Source organism: Dryobates pubescens, chromosome 21 (assembly GCF_014839835.1).
Source record: "Dryobates pubescens isolate bDryPub1 chromosome 21, bDryPub1.pri, whole genome shotgun sequence".
In the NCBI taxonomy this organism is placed as follows: Eukaryota; Metazoa; Chordata; class Aves; order Piciformes; family Picidae; genus Dryobates; species Dryobates pubescens.
In genome coordinates, this window is record NC_071632.1 from 17,243,278 (window position 1) to 17,270,895 (window position 27,618).

Below are 27,618 nucleotides of genomic sequence, written 5' to 3' on the forward strand. Positions count from 1 at the left end.
CCCTGCAGTGGCCAGCACTTGAGAAGTGGAGGGACAGGGAATGGGAAGAGATGTGAGGGTAGGACTACACTATCCAGGGCCAGAGTGGATACGGACGTTCTGCACTTAAGTAAAGGTAGGCAAGATCTGCAGGAAGAGAGAACATCCCTTGTCAGGTAGGCACAGTTAGGGAAAAGCTACTGGAGCCAGGTTGGAAAGTAGCTGAGATAACCAGCTGAGATGGACCAGAGAATGATGGACAATGTTGTAAGGTCTCTCCCCAAAAGATGGAACATGATCCATGCTATGATCAAAGCACCTCACCTCTGAGCAGATTAGGATATGATAGAGTCCTAGAACTCTGGTGAAAAGAGCAGCAGAAACAGGACCTGACTCACTAAGCACCACAGCAAAAGCCTCAAGCAGCATGAATGAGAGGATGTGGGTGAGAATCTCTCCTTTAGGAATCAGAGGCAGAAAATAAAACCAGCTCTCCCCACAAGGAGAGCAGCAGCAGTTTCTAACAGGCCCAGAGAGCAGAAGGATCTGCTATCTGTAAAATCCCATGCTGGTTTCTGAGTCCTGGCAGCAGTGCTCCACTCCTGTTGGTGAGCACTGTGGCAGCAGGAGCTGAAGCAGTTTGTAGCAAACTAATCTCTTTAATCTGCTTAGATTGCTCCTGCTCTCCATGTGATTGCACCATGCTCCTTGTGCCCAGTCAGGGCTGGTAGGTGGCACTGCAGCATTCCACTGAGGAGCACATGCAGCCTGTTCCCCTGGGAGCTGGCAGGAGAATGCTGCAGCTGGGCAACGCAAACACTGTTGCTTTCAGCAGTGGCAACAGAGGCTGAAGCAGGGACAATGTGCATGGGTTGCCCCCAGCAGGAAGGCATCAGGAGCAACCATACAGGTAACCTGCTGATTTGTGTCTTGGTTTGACACTTACCTTATTCTGCACAGGGGGCTTCAGTGGGGTTTGGGCTAGACCCTCAAGCAGAAATGGAATGAAGTGGTGGCAGAAGCATAGTGGTAATGACAACAGTTGTGGCTCACTACCACCAACAGAACAAGAAGACACAGTCTCAAGCTGCACCAGTGGAGGTTTAGGCTGGGTGTTAGGAAGAAGCTCTTCACAGAAAGAGTGATTTGCTATTGGAATGTGCTGCCCTGGGAGGTGGTGGAGTCACCATCACTGGAGGTGTTTAGGAGGAGACTGGATGGGGTGCTTGGTGCCATGGTTTAGTTGATTAGATGGTGCTGGATGATAGGTTGGACTGGATGATCGCAAAGGTCTCTTCCAACCTGGTCAATATATTCTATTCTATTCTATTCTATTCAACACAAAGATCTGTCCAGAAGCCCTCAGTACCTGGAGGTGCCTGCCTCCAGCTCAGCCAGGGGCTGACACTTCACCACTAATGCCTGGTGCTGGGTATTGCACGAGTGCTCCTCAGTCCTCAAGCAATAGCCAGCTGCAGCTACTCAGCTCCACCTCCACAAACCTGAGCAGATGGGGAGAGTCTGGACAACTGCTGAACAGCCAAGTACCCACCATGGGCAATATGGACAGGAGCTTCAGGAGCAGGATACATGGACCTGGGGAAACAAATGGTCCTGGCTATGTGGTGTTTGGGAAGAGAGAGGGCCCCACCTCCTCTGTTTGTTATTTTCTTTTCCAAAAGATCCCAAATCCCATTCACCATCAGTTGTTTGAAGGGCATGTGGCCCTGCAAAGCTTTTCTCTGTGGCCATCCTACCCCACATGCTGATCAAGGACACTTAAGTGCTGCTGCTGGCCATTTATTTGGAATCACTGATCAGGCTGGAACTGGAGTAAAGCTGTAAATCCACATCTTCTGAGTTTTGAAGCATGTCTCTTTAGTTTAGAGTTGCATCCCTTAATCACTGCTAGCTTACATTTTCCTCTGCTCTTCTCAATTAGACTGAACTCCTGGTATGGAATAAGTGCTTTCAACCCCAAGGACATCATAGGGATGGAGGTCTGACAAAACCTTCAGTGGGACACACTGCCTCAGGTCATACCCAAAAGCCTCCAAGCTTTCTCAAGCCTCTGGTCTTCAATCATCTGCATATGTTTGTGTACTTGATGGTCAGGTGAGATTGCAAATGCTGTCTGAGGGAGAAAACTGTAGTCAGAGTCTTGTCTGGCAGTCAAAATCAACAGCTGTGTCTAGCTCTGCATCTCACCACCTTCTGGAAACAGATCAGCTAATAAATACATCTGGATACTCCACTATCTCTTTCCTGACCTCACAGCTTTGCTCTCCTCTCCTCACACAGAATTTGCCTAGCAGCTGCAAGGCCTTTGTCCTAATTTTAAACTCCTACAAATGAAGGAACATCATGGCCCTGTGCATGTGGCAATTTGCAAAAGGGAGAGGAAAGAAGAGGCTACAACATGGTTGTGTGACACATACTTTTCTTCATGGCTATGAGCAATAAAGTGTCAAAAAGAGGCAAAAACATCCTGCAAAGTTGTCCCTGCAGAAGGTGTGTCCCTGCCTCCTTAGGTTCAGAGAGAAAAGAACTGTCCCCTGAACAGTGGCTGCTGGAATAACTGCCCTGGAGCTTGGCCTGATTGAGGTGGGTTGGGTTAGCAACTGTCTGTACTTCTTCCCTGCAGCTCCTAAGAGAGCGAGGGCTGGTCCCAGAGTCACTGGATGCTGGATGGCCCCTGTGGTCTCAGAAGAGTCCATATTGCTTCTTCTCATTCTGCTGCTTCCATTTGGGCATCTGGTAGAACTCATCCTTGGACTTCCCAAAGATGTCGTGGAAATCAGCATCAGAGAGATAGAACTGCAGTGGGAGGAGAGAGCAAGGAGAGGTCAGCTTTGGCTGCATCAGCTTCACCCCTTCTTCACTGTGTTAGTGCTGACCCCTGATGCCATACCAACAGCTCCTGCCTGCTGCCTGTCTTGTAGTGGGAAGTGGAATGTCCCAGAAACTCTTCCTGATCTCTTTCCAAAGCCCTGGGGGAATACAAGCCTGCCAGCCCAACGGGATGCTCTGGCTGGACTTTGGTTCCTACTAATCATACTGAGGAGAAGACAACCCATGTGTTGGAGAAGCTGAAGCTCACAAGAAAAGCATCTCCCTCTCGGTTCCCTCCCCCCAGAATTCCACAGGAAATCTTCACACCCATGGCTGGAAAGACAGAAAGTTTTGTCACTAGTGGGCTCATCAGTGACAGTGAGAAAGACTGCGTGGGCAAGGCAGGCTGAGTCGTTCCCAGCGTTTTGGGTAGAAGCAAACATTCATGTACAGCCCAGCTCAGGTACAACCATCAGCACACTGGCATTGCCATGGGGCAGAGCTGCTGGCCCAGCTATGGATCAGCTCTCTGGCTGAGGCTGTTGGCCTTTGCCAGGAGATCTTCCTGGGCAAGACACGGGTTGAAGAGAATGAAGGGAATCAGCCTCCCGTGTCCCTCCCATCAGCTTGCTTGGACCCAGCTACAGATGTTGCCAAAGCCCTTGGGCTGAAGGGGTATTCTGAGAGGTGACATTCCTCCCTGTGCCTGGATAGGGTTTGCTGAAATGCAGGCTTTCCAGCAAAACAAGAGAGATTCCTTCTGGAAGGAGATTCAAATGAAAACACCCACCGAGCAGGCACAAGGCAGCTCCTGCCTTCCTTCACGGCTGTGTCACCTTGGCTCACAGGAGCTGTACTTTTGATTCTCTGCTCCTCAAAGGACAGAGGTTGGGTGCAAAGGGCAGAGTAAAACTACCAGAATATATATTTCTTTTTAAAATGACTATTTAAAATTAAATCTTCTGCCACAAACAGAAATACTTCAACTAGGGTAAAACTACCTTCATTTCCTCTCACACGAAGCTCCTGCTTTTAGGTGAGACCTACGTGTCCAGCTAGCATCTCCTTGAGCCTGAGCAGAACTTAATGATCCAAAGCACTGGTGCATTCAGCCAGTGACTGAGCTCCAGATTAAGCTACAAAGGCATCAAACCAGCAATGCTGTCACCTCCTTTTTAGTGGGATCCACGCCTTCTGGAAGTTCATCCACTGTCTTGTTGATCAGCACCTCTCGGGAGTAAACTCCTTCCCCGTTGGGCAGGGGGGAAGGGCTGCTGTTGCTGTTGTGGTTGCTGCTGTTGCTGTAGCTGTTGCTGTGGTTCAGGTGTGATTTATACTCTGGGGAAGCACTTACTGTACTCACACCAGCCAAGCTGGGTGTGCTGGGGATGGTCTTGTTCAGGTTGATGTTGTTAAGGTCCTGCCAAATGGAGGAAAACACATGAAGACAAGAGGCTCTCGCAGAGCTGGGTGGGCTTTATCCCAGGATCTCTCTCTCTGCTGGGGCTGAGGGCCTGTTTCTGGCACAGACTCACTGTTGGCCTGTAGCTCCAAAGCAACAATGAGAAAGTCTGAATGAAAATACTAGTCCAGCACCTCCACTGATGTTACATCTTGATGGTAGGCCTGCTAAAAGCGCAGCACTGATGAGAGCCCTTGGAAATAATTGAAGATACTTACAGCAGTCTCATTCTTCTCAAGATAACAGCAGGGAAAGGTGCATGTGGGAGGACAGAAGGTGAGATGAGATATCTACCATCTCTAAAACTTGTAAATTACCTGCATTCCCCTCCCTGATATGTCATCTTTCTTTGTTCAAAGCCCCTGCCACTTCCTCCCACTCCTTATCCTGCCCCTGTCCAGGGCAGAACTGATCTGTGTGACTTTCATGTTTGGGACCTTCTTTCCTCTGTGCTTTGTAAGATCTCCCACCCTGCTATGCCCTTCCTAACCATGGGCCCCTTACCCAGGGTCTCAGGGGCTCCATCACTGCAAACTGTTCATGCAACACTTAATTGCACACTCTTCTACCTGCCCCAACTTTCATTTGCATGTGTAGTTTAGAAAGCAGCTGGCCAGCTTCCTGCTCACACAGATGCTTCTGCACAGCACTGGAGAAAGCCCAGGAGATCTGGGTGTATTTATGAGTTATTAATCACATCTCCCTCAGCTTTCCACAGGAGACCACAGATCTGACCTTGACAGCCTGAGGTCCCCATGCCTGCTCTTATCATTATGTTCTCCCCTTCCCATGACCAGGCTGGGGGATGCAATGGTGTTTAAACTGAGGTGTTTTCCACCCATATGGCCAAGAAGCAACTCACCACTTTGATCTCAGATATAGCTGACACATCTCCTAGGCTGTTCTTCATCTCCTCATAGGACTTGCCATCCTAAAGCGAAAGAGAGTTGTAAGAGGCACAGGACACCTTTAATTAGTACACACTCTTGCTCCCTGATGGGGTCAGGAGATCATATGAATTTTAAAGCACAGTGGTGGCCATTGAGGGGGCAGTTGGTGCCTCCTGCAAACCTCAGCTCCTGGAGTCAGGAGACTGAGCCATAATCTGAACTTTCACTTGAAAAGAAAGAAACAAATGGACTTCAGCCTTTGCAGCTGTACAACAATGGGTGAAAATAAGAAATTTAAAGACTTCAGAGTGCAGAAGGCAAGTGAAGAGAGATTGTGTGTACTGCTGGGTTTCAGTATTTTCCATATTAAATGAATCTTGCACTGCCTGAAAACTAGGGATAAAACAATATTCCTTTGTTTCCTTTCCCTGATTAATTTAGCTAAAGCAACACATTTTTCAAAGCCTCAGTCCCTGACTTCTTGTGATTTGCTGTCCTGTAGTACCAGCATCCTCTTACTTCCTAAGAAAGGGATACAGCAGATACCTTGGCAAAGCTGATGGCTGTTGCCCTAAGCAGTCAGGAGATGTCAGTCCTTAACAGAATCATCCACCAAAGCTCCCCCAACAAGAGCAAACACCACAAACACATGGACTGCAGAGCAAACAGATTTAGACCCAACACTGAGCAATGAACACACCCCCAGATGTTTCTGGGATGTCAACACTTTGGATTGCTGGTCTGTAGCTGCTGAAGCTGCCTACAGGGGATAGTTTTAGAGGCACATATCTTATGAGCTGTATCCTTGTTTCTCAGCAGTTCTTCAGGAAAAAAGACCCAAGACACATACAAAACCCAACAGCAACAACAATCACCCCCCCAAACCTACAAAACAAAACAACAAACCCCAAGTTTTGACCTTTGTTCTAACCATCAACTGTGTTTTAAGGGTCAGTGCTGTGGGAGTTGCTGTCTTACCTGTCCAAATCCAGCTGTCAAGACAGGCTCTCTACCACCACGCTGGTTGCAAAGCAAGGCAATGCAAACTCTGTTGCCCTATCTGTCCCACCTGCATGGGACTTCACTCACAGCCCTTTGGGCAACCACAAGATGGGATTGCTTGTGAAGTGGTTGAACACTGATGATCATAGAGAAAAACACCAGGAGAGGTAAGAGATGATCATGAGCGACCTTGGGAATGCACCACCTGGGAGCTGAGCGTTTCCTAACTGCCCATCACTTTCTACCTTTAGTTAAACCAGGCACACCAGTGCCATCGGGTGGCAGGAACTCAGGGGGACAGCCTGGCAGCGCTGCTTCCACCTGGCTGCTGGGAACCTATACTCCGGCTCCACTGACTACCAAAGCCCCTCCGGGATTGTCCTTTATGTACTTATATATTCTGTGTGCCAGCACAGAGTCCCCAGGCTGGCTGGACTGCCTGATGCATGCTCTGCATGGAGTGAAGGGCATCGCTCTTTCTTTTATCCAGCCCTGCTGTGGGGAGGAGATAGGGTCCTGACCTTGCACTGCCCACATGAACAAATCTCTGCTCCACATTGTGCTCCTGAAATGATTTGATTTGAAGCCCAGGTGTTCAAAAGAGGAGAGAAAGAGGAAAACAGTGATAGGATGAGGGGTAATGGTTTCAAAGGAGGGGAGATCCACATTAGATATTAGGAAGAAATTCTTCACTGCAAGGGTGGTGAGACACTGGAACAGGTTGCCCTGTGGATACTTCATCCCTGGAAGTGTTCAAGCAGAGGCTGGATGAGCCTTTGAGCAACCTGATCTAGTGGAAGGTGTCCCTGCCCATGGCAAGGGGATTGGAACTAGATGACCTTCAAGATCCCTTCCAGCTGAATCCATCCTCTGATTCTATGACTTCTTTCTTTCCCAGTCATCTTCAGAGGCAAGTTTCCATTTCTGTATAGCAATGAGCTGGTGGTCCTAAATCAACTTTTTAACAGAAGGCTTGCATGCAGGGACCAAGAGTGACCTTGCTCAGGAGCTCCTGGGCTTTGATGGGCAGCCTGCAAACCTGAACACGAGACCTGTCAGCTCACATCTTTCATTTCCCTAGAGTTTGCCCTTAAAGCTGGGTCACAAATTTCCCTCTCTGGCTGCATTTTGAAAAATGAACTTTTTTTCCCCCCTCTTTTGCTAGTTTTCTTTATGACACAGGATACTTTCTGTTGTCACCCTGAACCTGATTTTACTCCTAGCAGCTCCAACCCATTTTTGCTGAAATCACAAACCTGCTTTGGGATCTAATTTGTTTTTCTTTGCAATACAAATGTGGGTACTGTGAACTCAAGCACGTTTACTTATGTGTGCAAAAGCCTCAGTTTCACCCAACAGGTACTTTCTGCTGGTGAAAGAATCATAGAATGGTCCAGGCTGGAAGGGACCTCCAAAGGTCATCTAGTCCAACCTCATGAGTAGACGAGTAGAAACTGCTCAGGAGTTTGTGAAGCTCAGGGCATGTTTTGTTCCATGCAACACAGAGGATATGACCATGAACACCCTTTAAGCACTCCTGAACACATGTGCACAACTTGGGATTTTCCCAGCAACTTACACTCCATTTGTAGGGATCCCAGGCATTGAACCATCCTGTGAAGTTGAGGGGTTCATATCCCTGCTTCACCAGTATGATTGGAGTTGCCAAGTCTCTCCCTGCTGGATGGGTCTTGAGGTACTCCTTAGCTGAGGCAATTGCCTCGTTCCTCTCATATGTGTTGGAGCCTTTGCCAACCCAAAGGAAAATCTGCAAGGAGAGAAGGTGTTGAAGATCAGTGAGCAGTTAGGACCTCTGCAGACACAGCAGTTTGTTCTCCCCTGCCACCTGGAGCAGAGATAACACTGCAAGCGTGGTTTCCCAGTAGTCCTCTGGAATTTTCATCCTGGTTTTACACCCAGCCAAGAAAGATTTTGCTTTTGAGACAGGCATGAAGCTAAAGATTTCAAGAAGCTTCTTTGGCCCAGTCCTTGCATGGGCCAAAACTCCAGCAGCCTTGCAAAACAAATACCCAGAGACAGATAGGGAAAGTCTAAAGTAAGTCACTCCCATTGGTGCTGGGAAATGAAGGGGAAGGTTTCTGGGTGCCACCCCCTTCCTGACCTGCCAAAGACTGGAGTAGATCCAGCTCTTCTAGCTTGGAGCAGAGCATGGACCAAGTGCCTCAGTTCCCTCCTTCCTGAAACAGGGCTAGCAGTACTACCTTACTCCTGTGTTTTGCACCTGGGTAAGAAGGACTAGGCATGCACCTGCTCGTCTGACCAAGGGTTTGGAGATGGGACAGAAGGTATATTGCCCTTGCTTTCACACTGAATGATGGATTCAAACCAATTAAGCAGTAACTTGTTTGAAAATATGTCTGGGGAGAAGGAGAGGGGGAGTCTGGGCTGACCTCTTCCCATGTGTCTAGCAGCATGACATCATCTTCATCCAAGTCCTCCTGGCAGAAGCCCACCACCTCTGTCATGATGAATCGACCTGTCTGATTGGAGCACTCGAAGAGGCGAGGCTGGTAGTGCGTGATCTTCTCCTGAAACCTTCCTCACACATGGCAAGGAAAGAAAAAAGCAAGAGAGATGGGAAACTTGCCCTCATGCTTAGCTGTGGGGCCCTGTTGCCACTTATTATGACCTTGATGGAAGAGTTTGGAACACGGTAACACTCATCTGAGGGCTCGAAAAATCAGCAGTGTAAGGATCTGGGGGATTCTCAGAACACCTGAGCTTTTTGTAAAGGTAATTTTTTTTCTCCACCCAAAGAAGGCAAAAGCAGAACTCCTCTCTCCTTGTGGAGATCAGCACCAGCACGAGAGGACACAGTCTCAAGCTGTACCAGGGGAAGTTTAGGCTCGAGGTGAGGAGAAAGTTCTTCACAGAAAGAGTAATTGGCCATAGGAATGTGCTGCCCAGGGAGGTGTTGGAGTCACCCTCCCTGGAGGTGTTCAAGAGGGGATTGGATGTGGCACTTGGTGCCATGGTCTAGTAGTCATGAGGTGTTGGGTGACAGGATTTGATGATCTTTGAGGTCTCTTCCAACCTTGTTGATTCTACGATTCTATGTCAGGTGAGAGCACATCAGATCAGTTGCAGAGGAACCCATCACCTACACAGAAGGCTGAAGAAATCCAGGCTGTTCAAAAGCAGACTCAGTTTTGTGAATCTTCAAGGGCTGGCCATAAAGCTAAAAACATCTCTAAATGGAGCTCATGAATCACATAGACCTTTGACAAGGTATGGAATGGATTTACTGTGGGGAAAGGAGGATGTAGCACACTGCAGGGTTTGGATCTGCAGCACCAAGAGACATCTTGGTGTGTTTTCTGGCCAAGCTTTTAGTGATATTCTGGTGTGCTCTCTTTAGTGAGGACACAGCATCGAAGTGCATCCTCATCCTCCTGCAGAGTTTTGACCCCTTGTTTCCAGGCCAAGCGCAGAGGAACAAGGAGGTCATGCTTACCTCTTTTCACTGGCGTAGGGTGCTTTGCCTCCCAAGGCTTCCCAGAACTCTGCTGGCTCTTGTCCTTCCAAAATGGTGTGCTTGTCCCGTTTGGAAATGACCTCAGCTACCATTTTTGCCATCTCCCTTTCATCTCCGCTGCATCCCTGGATTCAGGAGATAAGACTGAGGTGGATCTGGGGACAGACAGGCAAAACTTCCCTGTGGGGAAAACCTGGCCTGGTCCTACCCTCCTCAGGATAGTTTTAGACCTGCTTGAATCCTTTTGAGGGTCTCATCTGAGCTGGTCCTTGAAGGGATAGTCAATGACATCTAGAGTGAAACTCATATAATCATTGAATGGTGTGGTTTGGAAGGGACTTTAAACATGATCTAGTCCAAGCTTCCTGCTTCCAACCTTCCCTGTCAGGGACATCTTTTGCTGTATCAAGCCCCATCCAACCTGACCTTGAACATTTGAAATGATGGGGCATCTACAGCTTCTCTGGGCAACCCTTTTGCTTCTGTTTGATCTACTATCTCATCCTGAAACACTTGGCTAAGCCAGGATAGATGATTTGCTCTCATGCCGGCTAGTTTGCTACAGCTGGGGAACCTGGAGTGCTTTATTCACCTGAAAGCATCTAAAATGTGACTAGGTGAACACAAGATGGGTTACTCCTCAACAAAGAGGGCTGTGTTACTGCTGATCCACTACAGAGGGAGCCTTCTCTTGGGAGCTTCCTCCCTTGAAATGAATGGGTTCCAGCACAAGGATACACCTCCACAGCTCACTGGATGCAGGAGACCCAAGAGCTGCATCAGAAATTTCATCTCCCTTCAGCTGCCTGCTCTGGACTCACCTTCCCACACCACAGGTAGCAGAGTTGGCTGGTTGTCAGCAGGAAGACATCATTGGAGTTGAGTGAGGAGGCTCTGGCTGGCACCTCTGTGGCCTTTGTGTTCATCTCATCTGTGCCCCTCACCTGGAAGAGGCGGATCGCCGGCTCGGGTGTGCTGCTCTGAGCCCGGCTTGTGCCACCCTGCGAGGAAACAGCAAGGATGGCACTGGGAGGTGAGGCTGGCATGCACATCCAGGCTGGATGAAGAAGGCTCTGGATGTTACAACTTTCCACACTGCTGCAACGATGGACTTGCACTGAGTGCCTCATCCAGTCTTAAACACCTCCAGGGATGTTGACCCCACCACCTCCCTGGGCATCCCATTCCAATGAGCAATCTCTCTTTCTGTGAAGAGCTTCTTTCTAAGATCAAGCTGAAACTTCCCCCTACACAGCTTGAAACTGATGTCCTCTTGTTCTGTTGCTGGCTGCCTGGGAGAAGAAGCCACCCCTCACCTGGCTACAACCTCCCTTCAGGGAGTTGTAGACAGCAAGAAGGTCTCCCCTGAGCCTCCTCTTCTCCAGGCTAAACAACCCCAGCTCCCTCAGCCTCTCCTCACAGGGCTGTGCTTGAGGCCTCTCATCAGCCTTCCCATCACAACTCCCAAGTCACCATTAGTGCTTGCCCCTTCCAGAGCCCACAGGTTACCTCATAGATGACCAGCCTGCCCTTGAAGATGGCCAGGAAGTGTGTGGGCTCCTTGCCCATCGTCACGCGCACCTGCACGGCCTCGTCCCCGTGCTGCTTGTCCAGCTCGATGGCGTTGAGGGCACAGGCAGTGATTTCATCCACGGAGGCGTGGCGACCCTGGGGGGGGAAAGATGCCACATGCAGTGTGATGGGCTGGAGGGTGCAGGGCTCAGAGAGTGTAACCTCTTGCCAATCCCAAGCCCTGCACGTAGCATCGTGAGAGTGGAGTTAAAAGTGCCAGGTGGTTCAATTTCCCTTGTATCCTGGGTTTGGATACTTCAGTGCATCCCATTTTCCAAGCTCCTCTCCGCATTCCCAGGGAGATAAATATACTTTTAAAGGCAAAACAGAGATATTCTTTTATTCATATGATTCCAGGACCCGAGGCCTTAAGGGACAATCTGAAAGACTGCAAAGTTTGACCTCAGCACTGTGAACTCCAGAGACCTTCACTAGTTCTGCCTGATATTGCTGGTGCCCAGTCTGATGCCAGCTTGGGATCAGTGTCCATGCTGTGTACAAAACACAGTTTGGGATATTTGCAATGGACAACTGATGAGCAAAAGACATCTGAGTTCTGGATGCTTGGGCTGGGACTTTTGTGTACAATGGCTTCCTTCAGTTTTAGGCTCCCAGAAGACACAGCACAGTTCCTTCTGCTTTGGTTTGACCTACCTGCCACATGTAGAGGATATAGTGAGGCCTGCCTGATCTCAGGTAGGTGTACAGGACCAGGTAACAATCACCCCCATAGAACTGCCCATATGTCTTGGGATCCACTGGCTTCATTTCCAAGTCTTCAATCCTCCACACCTAGTGAAAGAAACATCTTGGTCAGCAGCAGTGAAGTCAATGTGAGGGTAGAGCACAGCAGCAGACCACTAAGTTCAGGTCTTCAGTTATCAATACAACCCTTCCTTTCTGCTCTAGATGCCAGCCTATGTTCCCCAGCTTGATTAAGTGCTTGCTGGCAAAGTCAGGTCTCTCCAGTGACTGCCACAATACATAGACCTTCAGCAGCCAATGGCCCTCAAGGAAGAGCAGCCTCCAGGTCCCTCTCAGCCCCTCTCTCAAGCAGCTCCATCTTGCATGGGAGCCCACAAGAATGAGAGAGGGCCCTTTGCTCTGCATGAGTTTGGTTGATTTGGATGTAATTAGGTGACAGTGTGAGAAGGGGGTTGGCCATATCAGTCTCATGACCCACACACATGGCAGGAGTCATCCTGGTGACTCTGCTTTGCTCCACGGGTCATGGGTTGGAGGAGAAATGCCCCTGAGCTAATTCTAACTGCTGCATTAGAGTCTGTAAGCACTTTGCTCTGGCTGCAGCCATGCTTCCATGGGGAGGCTGGGTGGGCACATCTTCAGAGCTCTGTATGGCTGCTGAGTGTGAAAAGGCAGAGCTGTCTGGAAATACACCAGTGACTGCATCCTCTGTCAGCAAAAGGAGCTCTCTCACCTGTATCTCCCCAGAGGCATCATCTACCATTCTCTGCTCAGCAGCTAGCTCTGGTCTGGCATGGAGCTGAGTGATGTCAAACTTCACCGGCTCCACCTTGGCTGCATGCACCAGCAGAACAGAAACAAGAGCCCAGTGAATGCACAGTACCACACAAACCCTCTGCACCACCCTCATGCAAACACACAATCATTATACACGTGAGGAAAGCCTGGTCCACAGCTGCAAGAAGCCAGTCTCACCAGCAGTAAGCCAGTTTTGACTCTGGCATCTGCAAGAGCTCACACACTCCAGTGCTGACCTGCTAGAGGCTGGCAGCTGGCCATATAGCATTGTTGTTAGATAGAAATCTTCCCCTTCATAGCACGTTCCAGCGATCATTGATTGGTAAAAACATCACTTGCCTCCTGATTGGAAAGTCCTAATTGCTTTCCCAATCTATACATATTCCCCTCCCTTCAAAATGTTGCTTTCAGCAATGGAATGGCTCCATTTCTCCAGCCCATAATTAAAGAGAGGCAGTATGGACAGCACAAAGGAAGACAGAGGTGCAGAGCAAAGGGAGAACTTGCAAGGGAAAGAGATTTGTGGCTCTCAAGCTATTGTTGATGAAAACATCCAGCATCTCTGTCACCACCCTATCATTCATTGACAAGTTCTCTCTTTTCAGTCTCATTCACTCTTGGGGGTTAATGCACTGTGGTCATCACCTCAGCAGCACAGTAACTGAGGAACCATGTCACACCTGCACCAAAGGCAGAATAATTCCACTGACGCAGAAGGGTCTTGGGTGGATGCCAGTGTCAATGAGAGCAGAGTTGTGTTCAATGCTTCCTTGTCAGGTTCAGCATTAGCCTTTTATAAAGAAAACTAGGAAGCCCTGCAACTGTGAAGTTTTGCCCAAAATTTTTCAGATGAGAGTGGTCTTCTGCCAGTATCAACATCTGGAGTTAAGTGGCAGCTTGGTTCAAATCAGAAGCCTCAAGGCATGAGAAGAATGTGCACTAGATTTTCCAGGTACTGCAGGCAGGAGAGAGCTAATATGAATGATGTTGCCTCAGCTGTTGCTTAGCACAGCTAGGAAAGCCAAATCCAAGACAAATATGCTCACCAATTTTGCCTGTAGTGTAGACTTTGCCCAGTCCTTGAGTTTCATTCTTTTCTGTCCACCTCTGGAAGAGCTGTTTAAACATGGCTGATTCTGCTCCATCATTGATCACTTCAACATTGGTGGATGAAGGATAGCCTTTGGCTTGGATAAAACCCTGGTGCCATGGAAAAAGGACATTAGTGTGGATGTGCTGAGCTTGTCAGAGGCATCTGGAGGTGTTCAAGAAGGGATTGGATGTGGCACTTGGTGCCATGGTTTAGTAGTCATGAGGTCTTGGGTGACAGGTTGGACTTGATGATCTTTGAGGTCTTTTCCAACTTTGTTGATTCTATGATCAGGAGAGGAACATGGACCTGAACCAGCCCAAAGAGTGAATGCCCCCCAGCAAACAAAGTGGTATGACCAAGGGCAGGGGTTCACCCCAAGACTTGCATTCAGACTTACAAAAGGTGGTGCCTACAATCTCCCTCTCTAGCATCCATGTTTATTTGTGTGTTTAGGGGACTGCACCCTACCCCAGAGGCTGGTCACCTGGACCACATCCTAAACTTAACCTCCGTGTGGCACCTTAGTCTGGAAGAAAGTCTCACTCAATGGTCTAATGAAAAGCCTCTTCCTCTATCTCAGACAGCTCCATAGATGGCTTCTGGTGATGGATCTAGGGGTAAAGGGAGCAGCAGTGGGGTGTGCTCTTGACCCAAAAGCCTAGCTCAGTTCCATGCTTTGCTCCCAACATTGTGTCCCTCTCTAAACCAGGGAGACTTCCATCCTGGAGCATGAGGGAGAGCATGCATGCCAATCTAGTGAAGGAATGGAGGCAGCTAAGTACCTCCCAGCATTTTTTTTTCCCTAACCCAAATTTATTTCTTCACAATAGAGCCCCTGCTGAGTTAAATGACTACTTCAACAGAGGTGCTTGACGTAATATGAGAGGGGAGAAAATCATCCTTGTCCTGCCACCATGCCAAAGTCATAGCTCAGTTTTGGGAAACTGCTCTTGTGTTTATCTCAACAGGCTCCAGGATGACCTGGAGGTACTGGTGCTGACAGCCATGGTTCAGGAAAGCCTGACTGTGGGCTTCTGAGCACGCATCTTCTGCTGGAAACACTGCAGCCACACACTACCCCCGGGGAAAAGCAGAGCAGATGGTCTTCCCATCCCTCCCACCTGCCACACTGAAAGAAAGAGATGTCTTTTGTTCTACATGTGTAGCTCAGGGCCAGAATTCTTAGAGCTGATTGTCTACTAAAAAGCATGAGTTAAGCTTTTGAAAGGAGCACAGAGGACTGCAAACTATGTTTAAAGGCAAAGTTCCTCTCTGCTTTTCTTCTCCAAGACAACTGATGCAATTGGGTGTCTTCAGGTAAGACCTTACTGAAGATCTCATTGAAGATGAGGCCATTTATGGTCTTCACATAAAGGAACAGACAAACAAAAAGCTAAGTTCCTTTGTAGCAATCACTTCAACCTGCCAAATGGTAAACCAGCTTCCAAATACCTCACCGGGTCAGGCTCCCTTGAAGCTAATTTTTCCTGGAAGGAGGGGTTGAGGCATGCTCTGCTAGAACTTAACTGCAGGGCAGCTCATCTGGGAGAGCAGTAGAGGTGCCAGGACACTGTGCTGGTGTGCTCTACCTTAACACGAGCCCTGGTCTGCCAACCTGAATTAACAGCAGTTAATAACAGATCTCTTTCTACTTGGTGGAAGAGTCTTGCATCATCTTCAAACTCACATGTAGAGCCTGGGCCCAGCCCCACTGATGTAAAAAACACTTTGTTACCTATAATGAACTTGGGAGCACCTGTATAATAGATCACGCTCCTCCAGAGAGACCAGAGACTTCCAGAGAGTCCCCCACTGACTTGCCCAAAGTGTTACTCTTGGTTAGAGAGGACTTAAGAGCCTCTTTAATAGCTCTTTATGGACCTGTAGACCATGAATTTGTCTAATCTCATCTTGACCCTTCTGATACTCTCTGCTCCCATCACATCTTGAACCAGCAAAGTCCAGAAGTACAGCATTTGCTGTGCAACAAGGTGTTTTCTTCTGTATTCCTCTTCTTTAATGAATTCCTTCTTAGTTTTAGTGGCAGGTCTTAGTACTGCAATTTGGTGACTAACGATTCTGTGTTTACATCATCACTCCTCCCATAGACATTTAACTTCTCTCTGTTATTAGCCAGGCCAGCTCCTCAAGACCCACACTGGGTTGTAATTAGTGGTCATTTCTAGATTAGCACTCAGTTAGCCTCCCACGACATTGTTTGCACAACTCACCACAGCTCGAGTGAAGGCTGCTTTTTTCTCTTCTGGGCTGGAGGCTTTTCCTCTCCAGACATAAATCTTAAAACCACCTTGGTCTAAAATGTAGCAGTCCTGAGGGGAAACAGGGGAAAAAACACAGATGTAAATTAGAACAGAACAGAACAGGAATAGAATAGAACAGAATAGAATAGAACAGAACAGAACAGAACAGAACAGAATAGAATAGAATAGAATAGAAATTAACCAGGTTGGAAAAGACTTTGAGATCATTGAGTCCAACCTATCATCCAACACCATCTAATCAACTAAACCATGGCACCAAGCACCCCACCCAGTCTCTTCCTAAACACCTCCAGTGATGGTGACTCCACCACCTCCCTCAAAGCTCAAAACAGGCAAAAGTTCTTATTTGTAGCCTACTCAGGTTGGATCCTTCCTGAAGACTTAAGCTAGAATCAGAGAATACTTTGGGTTGGAAGGAACCTTTAAAGATCATGTAGTCCAACTCCCCTCCACTGAGCAGGGACATCTTCAACTATACTGAGTTGCTCAGAGCCCTGTCTAACCTGGCTTTGAATGTTTCCAGGGATGGGGCATCTACCACCTCACTAGGCAGCCAGTTAGATGTAGCCCTACCTCATTTCCTTGCTTTTCAGAGCTCTAACCCTGGTGCAGCCATTAAGAGAGACAACAGTGGGTGGATTTACTCTTTGTGAATGGACTACAGCCACCACCAACCCTACAGGGCAGGGTTCATTGCTGCACTGACTTTGCAAGCACACCTCACCCAGGTAACTGCCCTTCAACTGCAGTGAGTTAAAACAGGTATTTTTCTCAGGTATTGCTCAGAAGTAGTCACTACCATCTCATAAGAGATGTTCCCAAAGCAACAGAAAACTATCTCCAAAGGCTCTGGGAGAAGTATGTGCTGAAATATCACCCTGAGCCTGCTGTGTTTCAGCATTGCTGATGGTGGTGCTCATTTATGCCAAACCTGCTAATAAAGGACCTGGAAAAATCCACATTAGACATATTCTGTGTGACTGCTTTGTGCCCCACTCTGAAGCTGCTGCATCTTCGTGAACACAGCAGGATCCCAAACCCAATGAGGATGAGATGGCTGTCAAGCAGCCTGTCTCCACTGCAGAGAGCTGGTGCTCCAAATTGACAACCCACTGTGTGACCAAAGGCTTCTCATTTTTCAGACTGAACCTTGACAAGAAAAGCAAAAGTTCATGTGCCTGCAAGAGGAGACTGAGTGTTAGCAAGGCTAACACTGGGGGAGCTGGAGCCTTGCAGCACAACATGGTTTTGGAATAGGTTGGTTTGCACTGCAGAGAATTAAGGCTGAACAATTCTCTGCCAAATGTGAGGCAGAAGGATATTAGGAAACTCTTTGTTTTCCAAAAGCCTTTGTGCAGAAGGAATCTCCTTTCCAGGGTAGGTCACTGAGACGAGACTGCTACAGAAGGAAAACATGCCTTTGTGATTTTGTGAGCAGAGTAATTGTTTGCTCTGAATTCTGCAGAGGGAGAGCTGTCTCCAAAGATCAGGTATGAAGAACCCTTATTGCCATCTGCAATTTATTCCTGGCCCACAGTTCTCCTTGACTCTGATTGCCAAGCCAGGATAGTCCTCGGCTGAGAGGGCAAATTTGCCTTCTCTCGTTAGAGCAGCTTCAACACACCACCTAACTCTGGCCACCAAGATTGTGGTAGGGCTGTACACTGTCCTCTTCTCAGAGAACACCTGAGAACACTCAGATAAACCTGAGGGATGAAAGGGCTGATAATTTTTCAGCAAGCATGGCATCTTCTTGACATGGGTGCTCAGCTGAAAACAAAGCAAGCCACAATATCCTTTGCTTGCTGTAAGGGTTGATGGCTTTCTCTCACCTCATGCTGGAGCAGATCCTGTGTCAGGGGCCGAGTAGCTATCTCCTGTACCACCAGGTCATTCTCCTTTTCATAGACACTGAAAGACAGGCACCAAGCAGAGTCAGGCTTCACAGCAGCCACTGTGACCAGGGGCAGGGTTTGCTGCCCAGCCCTGGACTTACTGGTAGAGCCGGACGTTTGCTTTCTGCAGCTCGTCTGCCTTGGTGTCCGGGATGGCATCTTGGAGCTCCCCATGCCTCTCACCCAGCACCATCCTCATGATCTGCATGAGGTCTGGGGAGTCCTTCTCGTTGTCAATGATGCCGATCTGAGCGCGGCCACCTCTCTCGCTGTCCCTGATGCTGCGAGCCAGAGCGAGACCCTGCACAGGGAACACCAGGGGCTAAGTCCTGATCCAAGTAACAAACCTAGCAAGCCTCAGACACAGAGCAATGACTGAGCACCACTACTCCAAGCCAGGCTACTACAGCTCTATGAATCACTGAAACATTCATGCTGGAAAAAACCCTCAGGATCACCAAGTCCAACCAAGAACCCTACTCTACAAAGGCCACTCCTAAACCATATCCCCAAGCGCCACATCCAAACCACCTTTGACCTCATCCAGAGCTGGTGACTCAACCACCTCCCTGGGCAGCACATTCCAATGCCTGATCAGACTTTCTGTGAAAAAACTTATCCTAATGACCAGTCTAAACCCACCCAGTCATAGCTTGAGGCCATTCCCTCTTGTTCTCTCACTAATTACCTGTGAGAAGAGACCGGCACCAGCCTCTCTACAACGTCCTTTCAGGTAGCTGTAGAGAGCAATGAGGTCTTCTGGTGTCCTCCAAAATAATCTACTAAAAGGGACACATCTCTAATGCCTGCTTATTAATGAACTCTCAGGGAAATGCTGCACACTGCAGTCCCCCTGGTGCTTGCTCCTGCAGGGTGCAGGCAGGCAGCAGGCACCACAGGTGCTGCTTTTGTGTGACTGTACATAAGCAGGACTAATGACCTAGTGAGATGGGCTGGGAGAGAGACACAGGCATGCTGAGGACAAGGAGGCTGGATGCTGCAGAGCTGCAGGACCCTGGGTGCCCCGTGGTGACATTTTACATGTCAGTGTTTCAAGTACTCAAAAAGAGTTGATATTTCCTGTGGAAAAAAAGGCAGCATGAAATGCCAAGCAACTAATTAGGCTGAGCTCTCCATTTTCCATTTAATTATTTTATTTCCATGGCTCTCACAGCAATAGCTTCGAGAAGAGCCACTCTGCTGCACCTAAGAAGCAACCTGCTTGATCGCTAGGCGTGAGATGAACCATGACCTGCTCCTTACAGCAGCCATCCTTCTGCCTGCTCCCCTTCCTCTATCCTGAAGGTTTTCTCATCTCTTTTCCACTCTCCACTGGATATTCTGCTCTAGCCATTGTGTCCTGGAAAATTGCCTTCTTTGTGAAGTTTCTTTCTCCCCTAGCTCTTGAGGTGATACCATGTGAAGAACAGACTCACTTGCCTTGTAGCTCATGCATATAATGTACAATGGCTGGCTACTGCCTCTGCTGATTGATATATCTTGCTTTATTGCATCTCTGTATCTTGGTTTACCTTTCAGTAAAATAAGGATAATGAGCCCTTTGCATAGTGCCTTAAGATCCATGGGTCTGACCTACCAACACCTGGGTTATGTATTCCCACTTGTCTCACAGTGCCCAAGCTGGAATTCCCTGTGTAAAAATAAATACACTTAAAATTCATCTGCCTCTGGGGTAGTTACTGCAGCTAAACTTAGCAGTGCTGCTAACCTTTTAGTTTCACATATAGCAAACCACAGGGCACAGAGGGATGTAGATGGAGCTCCCTAGAGCAAGCTGGATACTGTTTTGGAGCTGGTGATCTGCCCACAGGCACCAGTGAAAAGCAAGCTGAACTGGAGCAAAGCTCTTCCCTGGGCATCTGACACCAACAGATAGACAAGAGGAAGATTTAGAGAATGACAGAATTGTTTCAGCTGGAAAATACCTTTAAGACCATTGAGTTCAACCACTATCAAGTCTGGAGCTAAACCACATCCCTCAGTACTGCATTTGTTTGTGTTTTAAACACCTCCAGGGATAGGGATTCAGCCATCTCCCTGGGGAGCCTATTCCACTGTTTCACTGCAGCTTTCTCTGTTCATTTCTGTGTCGTTGCTTTCACTGAGATTTTTCACTGCTTCTCTGTTTTGCTTTGTTTTTCTGTCCAGGCATCAAAAATAGCAGCTAGTAGAGCAAGCAGCTTTTGCCTGTACTCACCCTGGATTTCTCAGCAATGCTGCAGCTGGGCCCATTCCACTGAATCAGCACTTTCCCAAGGTCCAGCAAGAAAACATCACCCTTGTTGAAACTGTCCCAGGAAAGCGCTACCTGTCAGGAGGAAATGAAAGCATCTGGTGAGCTGAGGAGGACAGCAAGAGCTGCAGGAGACAAGTCACAGCTATTGAGAATTTGCCCTTAGGGGTGTAACAACTGGTCTGCAACGACAGGCTCATTTTTCTACCACTCAGCTAATTCACTGAGCCAAGTGACTTCTCTGATGATACTACCAAACAGCTGGGTGAGGTCTTGAAGCCTACCCTGTAGCAGGGGCCCTTGAGCAGAGGTGATGCATCTAGTAGGCAAACCTGGTGAAAAATGGATGTAGAAAGAGATGCCAGGAGAACTGACCCATAAGGGGAGAGGGTTCTCCTTACCTCTGTGGCTGACACGTGCTTCTTTCCCTTGACGTGAAGCAGACGCTTGATGTTGTACATATTGGTCTCTACGTGCTTGAATCCTGAAGCCACTCCTCCCTTCTTGTAGCTGTTTTGTAGTAGGAAATAAAAAGAGGTAAGAGATGGTTGTAAAATACCTTCCCCTACATCCTCTGAGAACATCTCAAGCTTTTGGTGACAGCTGCCATTTACAGGGAAAAGAGGCAACTCCCGAGAACCTTACAGTTTTCACCAAGTATCTTATCATAGCTTGGAAGAGACTGGCAAGTGTGGTCAGACCTGTGAGTGACTCACAGTACCTCAGACTTCTCTGGTCCAGTTTAACACATACAGAAGGATGCTTTGATGATTAGTCCACCTGCCAAGATGGGGAAAGAGCCTTCTTTAATGTCTCATTCTGCCTCAGACTTCCTTCTTGACTTTAGGGATGTAGTTTGGATCAAGATGAAGTCTAACATACTGATTTCAGAGGCAGGTAGACTTCCTAACCTGCATGTCTTTGAAGGTCTTAATTTTAGACCTTCATTCTTACTTACTCATTTTTAAGATGAGGGTAAGGCACTTCTCTGCCTCACAAAATTTCTGAGGAAACTCATGAGAGGATGTAGAGATGCACAACAGAGATATCAAAAGCCAAGCTGGGATACAGGGCATTGACCAAGGATGGGTTACTTCAGCTGTTTTAAAGTAAGGCACTTAGGTCATTTATTGCCAGTGAAGTTCTTCCTAGAGCATTGCTTTTGGAGTCACCTTCCAAAGACCACAAAGGGAGCAATCACAACAGGATTGGATTCAACACTATCTTTTAGATTGCATAAGCTCTGAGTCAAACTTTCCTTCCACTACAGGATTATTACTCCCAGCATGAGTCAGATGAGCACTTCTCTCCAAGGTGGGTATTAGTCTGAAATGCCCTGAATGGGCACTTTAATCTGAAGTGTCTGAAGGAGTGGTAGGAAGACTGTAGGATGAAGAAAAGCAAGGTTAAGATGCAGTTGGAATGGAATGGAATGGAATGGACCAGGTTGGAAGAGACCTTTGAGATCATTGAGTCCAACCTATCACCCAAAACTATCTAATCACTTAAACCATGGCACCAAGCACCCCATCCAGTCTCTTCCTAAACACCTCCAGTGATGGTTCCTCCACCACCTCCCTGGGCAGCACATTCCAATGGGCAATAACTCTTCCAATGAAGAACTTCTTCCTAACATCCAGCCTCAATTACTACAAATATCTGGGGAAAAGGCCAGTAAAACAGAACGGTTGGCTCCAAACTCAATGCTGATAAATCATTCTTTCACAATGGGAAACAATTCTTCTGGCTTTTGGCCACTTCAGTGCTGATCTGTGTCTTGTAGCTTTTGGAAATGCTGATGGCTCTGAAAAAAAGAGAGGGGACCCCAGGGGCTCCGACCCACCTCACTGCAAGGCTACTGTCACGGTACTTTGGCCACAACAACCCCATGTAGAGCTACAGGCTGGGGTAAGAGTGGCTGGAGAGCTGCCAAACAGAGAGAGACAAGGGGGTGCTGATTGACAGCCGCCTAAACATGTGTACTCTGCATTGGTTAGGCTGCACCTTGAGTACTGTGTCCAGTTCTGGGCCCCTCAGTTTAAGAAGGACATTGAGACACTTGAACGTGTCCAGAGAAGGGCAACAAGGCTGGGGAGAGGCCTTGAGCACAGCCCTGTGAGGAGAGGCTGAGGAAGCTGGGATTGTTTAGCCTGGAGAAGAGGATGCTCAGGGGTGACCTCATTGCCCTCTACAACTACCTGAAGGGAGGCTGTAGCCAGGTGAGGGCTGGTCTCTTCTCCCAGGCACCCAGCACCAGAACAAGAGGACACATTCTCAAGCTGCACCAGGGGAAGTTTAGGCTGGAGGTGAGGAGAAAGTTCTTCACCAAGCGAGTCGTTCGTCATTGGAATGTGCTGCCCGGGGAGGTGGTGGAGTCACCGTCCCTCAAGGTCTTCAAGAGGAGATTGGACGTGGCACTTGGTGCCATGGTCTAGTCATGAGATTTGGGGTGACAGGTTGGACTCGATGATCCTTGGGGTCTCTTCCAACCTTGATACTGCGATACTCACATGATGCCGTTGCGGAAGTAGCTTTGGAAGGTCTCCGACTCATGTCCCTGCACTTCCCGGTGCTGCACGGGGTTCCCCCGCAGCGCCGTGTCCAGCTGCGTCACGTACATGGCCGCAGCACCTTGCTCATCCTGAGAGGAGTCCTTGCCAATCCAGTAATGCAGATCCACAGCAGTGCCACGAGAGGTTCTTTTGGTCTGGAAGGGGAGGGAGAGAGGAGTCAGGATGAAGGCACGGCCCATAGGTATGTTTCAGATGTGTGCTTCTCAGAACAAGGAAGACATGAACCTTGTTGGAGCAGCTCCAGAGGAGGCTGCAAAAATGCTCCAGGAGGCTGGAACAACTCTCCTATGAAGAAAGGCTGAGAGAGTTGGGGGGGTTCAGCCTGGAGAAGAGAAGGCTCTGGGGAGACATTGTGGCCTTTCAGTAGCTAAAGGGAGTGTTACAGGACAGATGCGGAACGGTCTTTTAAGCAGGGCCTATTGTGAGAGGACAAGGGGTGAGTGTTTTGAACTGAAAGAAGGGAGATTTAGACTAGAGAAATGGAAGACATTTTCTGCAGTAAGGGTGGTGAAACACTGGCCCAGATTGCCCAGAGAGGTGGTAGATGCCCCAACCCTAGAAACATTCCAGGTCAGGTTGGATAGGACTGTGAGCAACTTGATCAAATTGAAGATGTCCCTGCTTACTGCAAGAAGGTTGGATAAGATGACTCTGAAAAGTCCCTTTCAACCCAAACCACTCCATGATTGTGTGAGTCTATGAAAGAATACTGCTGGCCAGGAAGACCTGGCAAAACCAAGTGACAGTGAAGCCCTTTCCCAGGGCCCTTCCCAGCTTCCTGGGAAAGGCAACAGAGGACAGAGGCTTAGGATGCTCCCTCGAAACTGAGCCTGGAGCAAGGGACCTTATTCAGAAGAGCATTTGTGTGTTTTATGTATGTGGTGAACTTAAGGATGTTTCTACATGATATCCTTTTGTCACTCTTGCTATCACAGGAAACCTGAGCTCTGTACAAGAACAAAAATCAATGGGTCCAACCTCTCCTAGTTTATAGAGTTTGATTATAAAACCTAAGGGAGGCTCTGAGAGGGTATCTGATCAATGTCTATAAATATTTGAGGGGTGGGTGGCAAGTGGAGGGGGCCAATCTCTTCTCCATGGTGTGCAATAATAAGACAAGCAACAATGAGAACCAGCTTGACCATAGCATAGGATAGGATAGGATAGGATAGGATAGGATAGGATAGGATAGAATAGAATAGAATAGAATAGAATAGAATAGAATAGAATAGAATAGAATAGAATAGAATAGACCAGGTTGGAAGAGACCTTTGAGATCATCAAGTCCAATCTATCACCCAACACCATCTAATCAACTAAACCATGGCACCAAGCATCCCATCCAGTCTCTTCCTAAACACCTCCAGTGATGGTGACTCCACCACCTCCCTGGGCAGCACATTTCCAATGGCCAGTCTCTCTTCCTATGAAGAACTTCTTCCTAACATCCAGCCTAAACCTCCCCTGGCACAGCTTGAGACTGTGTCCTCTTGTTCTGTTGCTGGTTCCCTGGGAGAAGAGACCAGCCCTCACCTGGCTACAACCTCCCTTCAGGTAGTTGTAGAGAGCAAGAAGGTCTCCCCTGAGCCTCCTCTTCTCCAGGCTCAGCAACCCCAGCTCCCTCAGCCTCTCCTAAAGATTTCACCTTGACATGAAGTGAAGTTTGTTTGGTCTGAGGGTGACAGAGCACTGGAACAGGCTGCACAGGGGGGTTGTGGAGTCTCTTTCTCTGGAGGCTTTCAAACCCTGCCTGGATGAATTCCTATGAGGACTACCCTAGGTGACCCTGCTTAGGCAGGGGGGTTGGACTTGATGATCTCTGGAGGTCCCTTCCAATCTCTAACGTTCTATGATTCCTCTCATGGATTCCCTGTTTAAAAGGAAGTGCACTGTTGTTTAATTGCCTGAAGATAGGATCCTTTCTTTCCCTTTCTCTTCCTCATGTCACACTCCACAGTACCACAAACTGCCTCGGAACTCCTGCTGACCTGCAAACCAGCGCTGCCTCCGAGTGCTGCTGAGCCCAGGCGCACATGCTGGGAGCGATTCCTCTGATTACAGAAACAGCCAAGACAGAGGAGCCAAGTGGGCTCAGAGCAGGCAAGCTCATCGTTACCTGAGCCGTGCCAGGTATTTTTTCAGCGCCTACTGAGTTAAACCCTATTATGAACACCTTGGAAAGGTAATAAAAGCTCGCTTTATGAAGTGGATTTGACACTAACCTCTGTTTATTTGCTTTGTGCAGCGATACCGCAGCGAAAGCACGCTGGAAGAGCCTGACTAAAACACAGCTCAGTTCCTTTAGGCACAGCTGATTAATTGCTTGCAAAATGGCTCCATTTAAGACACTGCTTTTTTTTTGAGGATGATCAAAGTCCCATTGTCCTGTGGAGTGCCTCTGTTTGGAGAGCCTCCAGTCAAGGTACAGAATGCAAAAATGAGTGTTAGGTTGGATTTGATCATCTCAAAGGTCTTTTCCAACCAAAACAATTCTATGGTTTTTTGACTCTCCTGTCAGCAGGGGTAAAGCAGAGTTGTGGGCTCATTAAGGGGAAGCTATTGCAATATAAGCTGAGCCTGAGAGCATCAAAATCCATAATGGTTTCTACAGTCAGCTCCTTGCAAACACATTCATATTCTTCTCTAAATAGGTCCTTGGGTAGCTCCTACCAAACTGATTCAGCACATGAAAGGTAGCATAAAGGCACAGGCACAGTGTGTTAGAGCAGGAGACCTGCTCTGTGTCACCATCCCAGCCTGATTCCTTTTCTTCATGCATAGCAGATGTGCATTTGGTTCTCTTTGGGACACTGGAGGCCTTGCTGCCCCTTGACTGACAGAGATGTTTGCAGGAGGGAGACTCAGACCCAGGAAATGGGAAATGCTTCTGTTTTGCACCATATGGACAGTGTTTGGTTTAGTGGGGCCTGGAATGTTCTATGCAGGTGAAGAGATTTGGAAGGATGAGTGGGAGCTGAGTACAACACTTCATCCTCCCACAGAGCTTCAGGAACACAAGGCACTTTGTGCAGCCCAGAGGATGGAGCTGGTTCTCCCAAGTTTCTCATGCTTCTGACTAGCCTGGGTTCAGCTGGTTGCAGGTAGGTCTGGAGCAGATTTGGGAAGGGCAGATGAAGTTTCAGGGTTCAGCTGTTTTCAAGTAGGTCTGGACTGAATCTGGGAAGGACAGATGGAGTTTCAGGTGGGTCTCCATCTGAGCTTGCCTACAGACAGACCAATGTTTGTTAGCCTTACTTACATGCAGAATTATGTAACAGTCCCCTTCAAAAAAGGTCCCATAAGCCTTCTCAGGTACAGGAACCATCTTCATGTTCTGCAAGGAAACAAAGTGTTTGGGTCATTGCTAGACCTTCAGAGCCATAAGTTGATGTGTGTGAAACAGGAGAGCTGGGGTGCATGAAGCACTAAGGAGACAGCCAGGGTTTGGAGAAGGAAGCATTAGAGCTGTGCTTGTGAGCTGGAAAATTTTTCAGGCACAGGCCAAAGCTACCACAATCTACAGCAAGAGCCTGGATAGGTCAGGCTGAAGCACTCCAGAGCTTGCATTTGTAGAGGACTTCCCAGGGGAATGAGCACATCTTATCCTGGGTTTAGTTTTGGGGCATAGTTTTGGCTCAGTACTCACAAGCTGAAGGATAATTTTCAGAGCTTTGTAGGATAACCACTTTGCCAGGGATTCACAGCAACCAGCAGTGCTGACAAAAGTCAGACTTGAGGACACCAATGTGTCCCTCGCTCCTCCAGACCCTAATTGTACACTTCCTCTGGTAGAAGAGCACCATTAACCAGTTATGCCTGCCCAGCACAGGTGCCTGGACATGCCACACACCAGTACACGTGCATCTCCTCAGCCTGAACTGGTTCTGTGGTTCCCTTGAATTGGAGAGGTACATTCCTCTGGTCACCTGACTTGTTTTCCAGCTCGACCCTTGTGAACTGACCCAGCTCTGATTACAGAACCTCTGGGAAGAAGCTTTGTTTATGGAGAAACAAAGAAAGGCAAAGCCCCTGTGATATTTGCATTGCAGCCAGGACTTGTAGAGGGCCAGCAGCACTTGGAGGGAGACACATGTTGGAGTCCCTTTCCCAGAGCTTTGGGCTTTGGATCTTATTCTTAGCCCTTTTTTCTTGCAAGGAAATATTCTTGGTGAACTGGGCCAGAAAAGAAGGCAGAAATGAGCACAACTTGGCTCCAAATCAGAAGCAAAGACCACCAGAAGCAGAAGGTGACCTTGCAAGCTGCAGTGAGCTACTGATCAGTGGGGAAGTGCAGACATGGGATGATTTTGCTGCAAAAAAAGGGGTGCCTTCCCCATGGCAGCACTTGGTATAGACTCAGGTTACCTATGCATGACACCTCTTCTTGGTGACACAGGGAATTAATTGCTAGTGTGCTAATGCAGCCTTATACTGGTTCCCAAAGCAGGTGAGAAAGCCTCTAGTGCTGAAGGAACAGCTTCAGTCCCACCTCATCTGTGTTTCCTTAGCCAGTTATCTCTGTTTCACAGAGCAGGAAACTAAAGCAAAAACATGTTGAAAGCTCCATATGAAGAAGTTTGGTCTCCTGTTTCCCACAGCATCTTATCTGTGAGACCCTCTTTTCCCACTCAGAGTATCTATTTGTTGCAACACACAGACGTACAGGGAGCACTGTGCCATCACTGCCTCTTGCCATACCTCTATGCTCCATATCTGCAGTCCAAGCTTTCTCTCGATTGTTGGGAGGTTGGTGTCACCCTCTGTCATCCTGCAGTCTGAGCTAGA

General features: G+C 48.2%; 1 protein-coding gene across 1 annotated transcript; it reads right to left on the bottom strand.

The window, feature by feature from the left end:
• Positions 1-2,601: 2,601 nt before the first annotated feature.
• On the bottom strand, positions 2,602-27,618 carry VILL (villin like). Its single transcript, XM_054171382.1, has 19 exons — positions 27,532-27,618; positions 26,093-26,167; positions 22,771-22,967; positions 20,662-20,770; positions 20,225-20,335; positions 18,108-18,307; positions 17,944-18,022; positions 16,061-16,159; positions 13,783-13,936; positions 12,672-12,772; positions 11,888-12,025; positions 11,171-11,329; positions 10,483-10,662; positions 9,641-9,786; positions 8,577-8,721; positions 7,745-7,933; positions 5,136-5,204; positions 3,980-4,231; positions 2,602-2,796 (listed from the first exon to the last, which is right to left on the bottom strand). Exons 1-19 carry the CDS (start codon positions 27,598-27,600, stop codon positions 2,683-2,685), a joined length of 2,586 nt encoding a protein of 861 aa, XP_054027357.1. The 5' UTR covers positions 27,601-27,618; the 3' UTR covers positions 2,602-2,682.

Bases quoted from the DNA above. Each gene is read 5' to 3' on its own strand.
- VILL (XM_054171382.1), bottom strand. From the start codon at position 27,600: ATGACAGAGGGTGACACCAACCTCCCAACAATCGAGAGAAAGCTTGGA. The intron at 22,968-26,092 runs GTAAGTAAGGCT...CTCCCCTTCCAG, and splicing joins ACTGTTACATAATTCTGCAT to ACCAAAAGAACCTCTCGTGG. The intron at 13,937-16,060 runs GTGAGTTGTGCA...CCATGGCACCAG, and splicing joins CAGCCTTCACTCGAGCTGTG to GGTTTTATCCAAGCCAAAGG.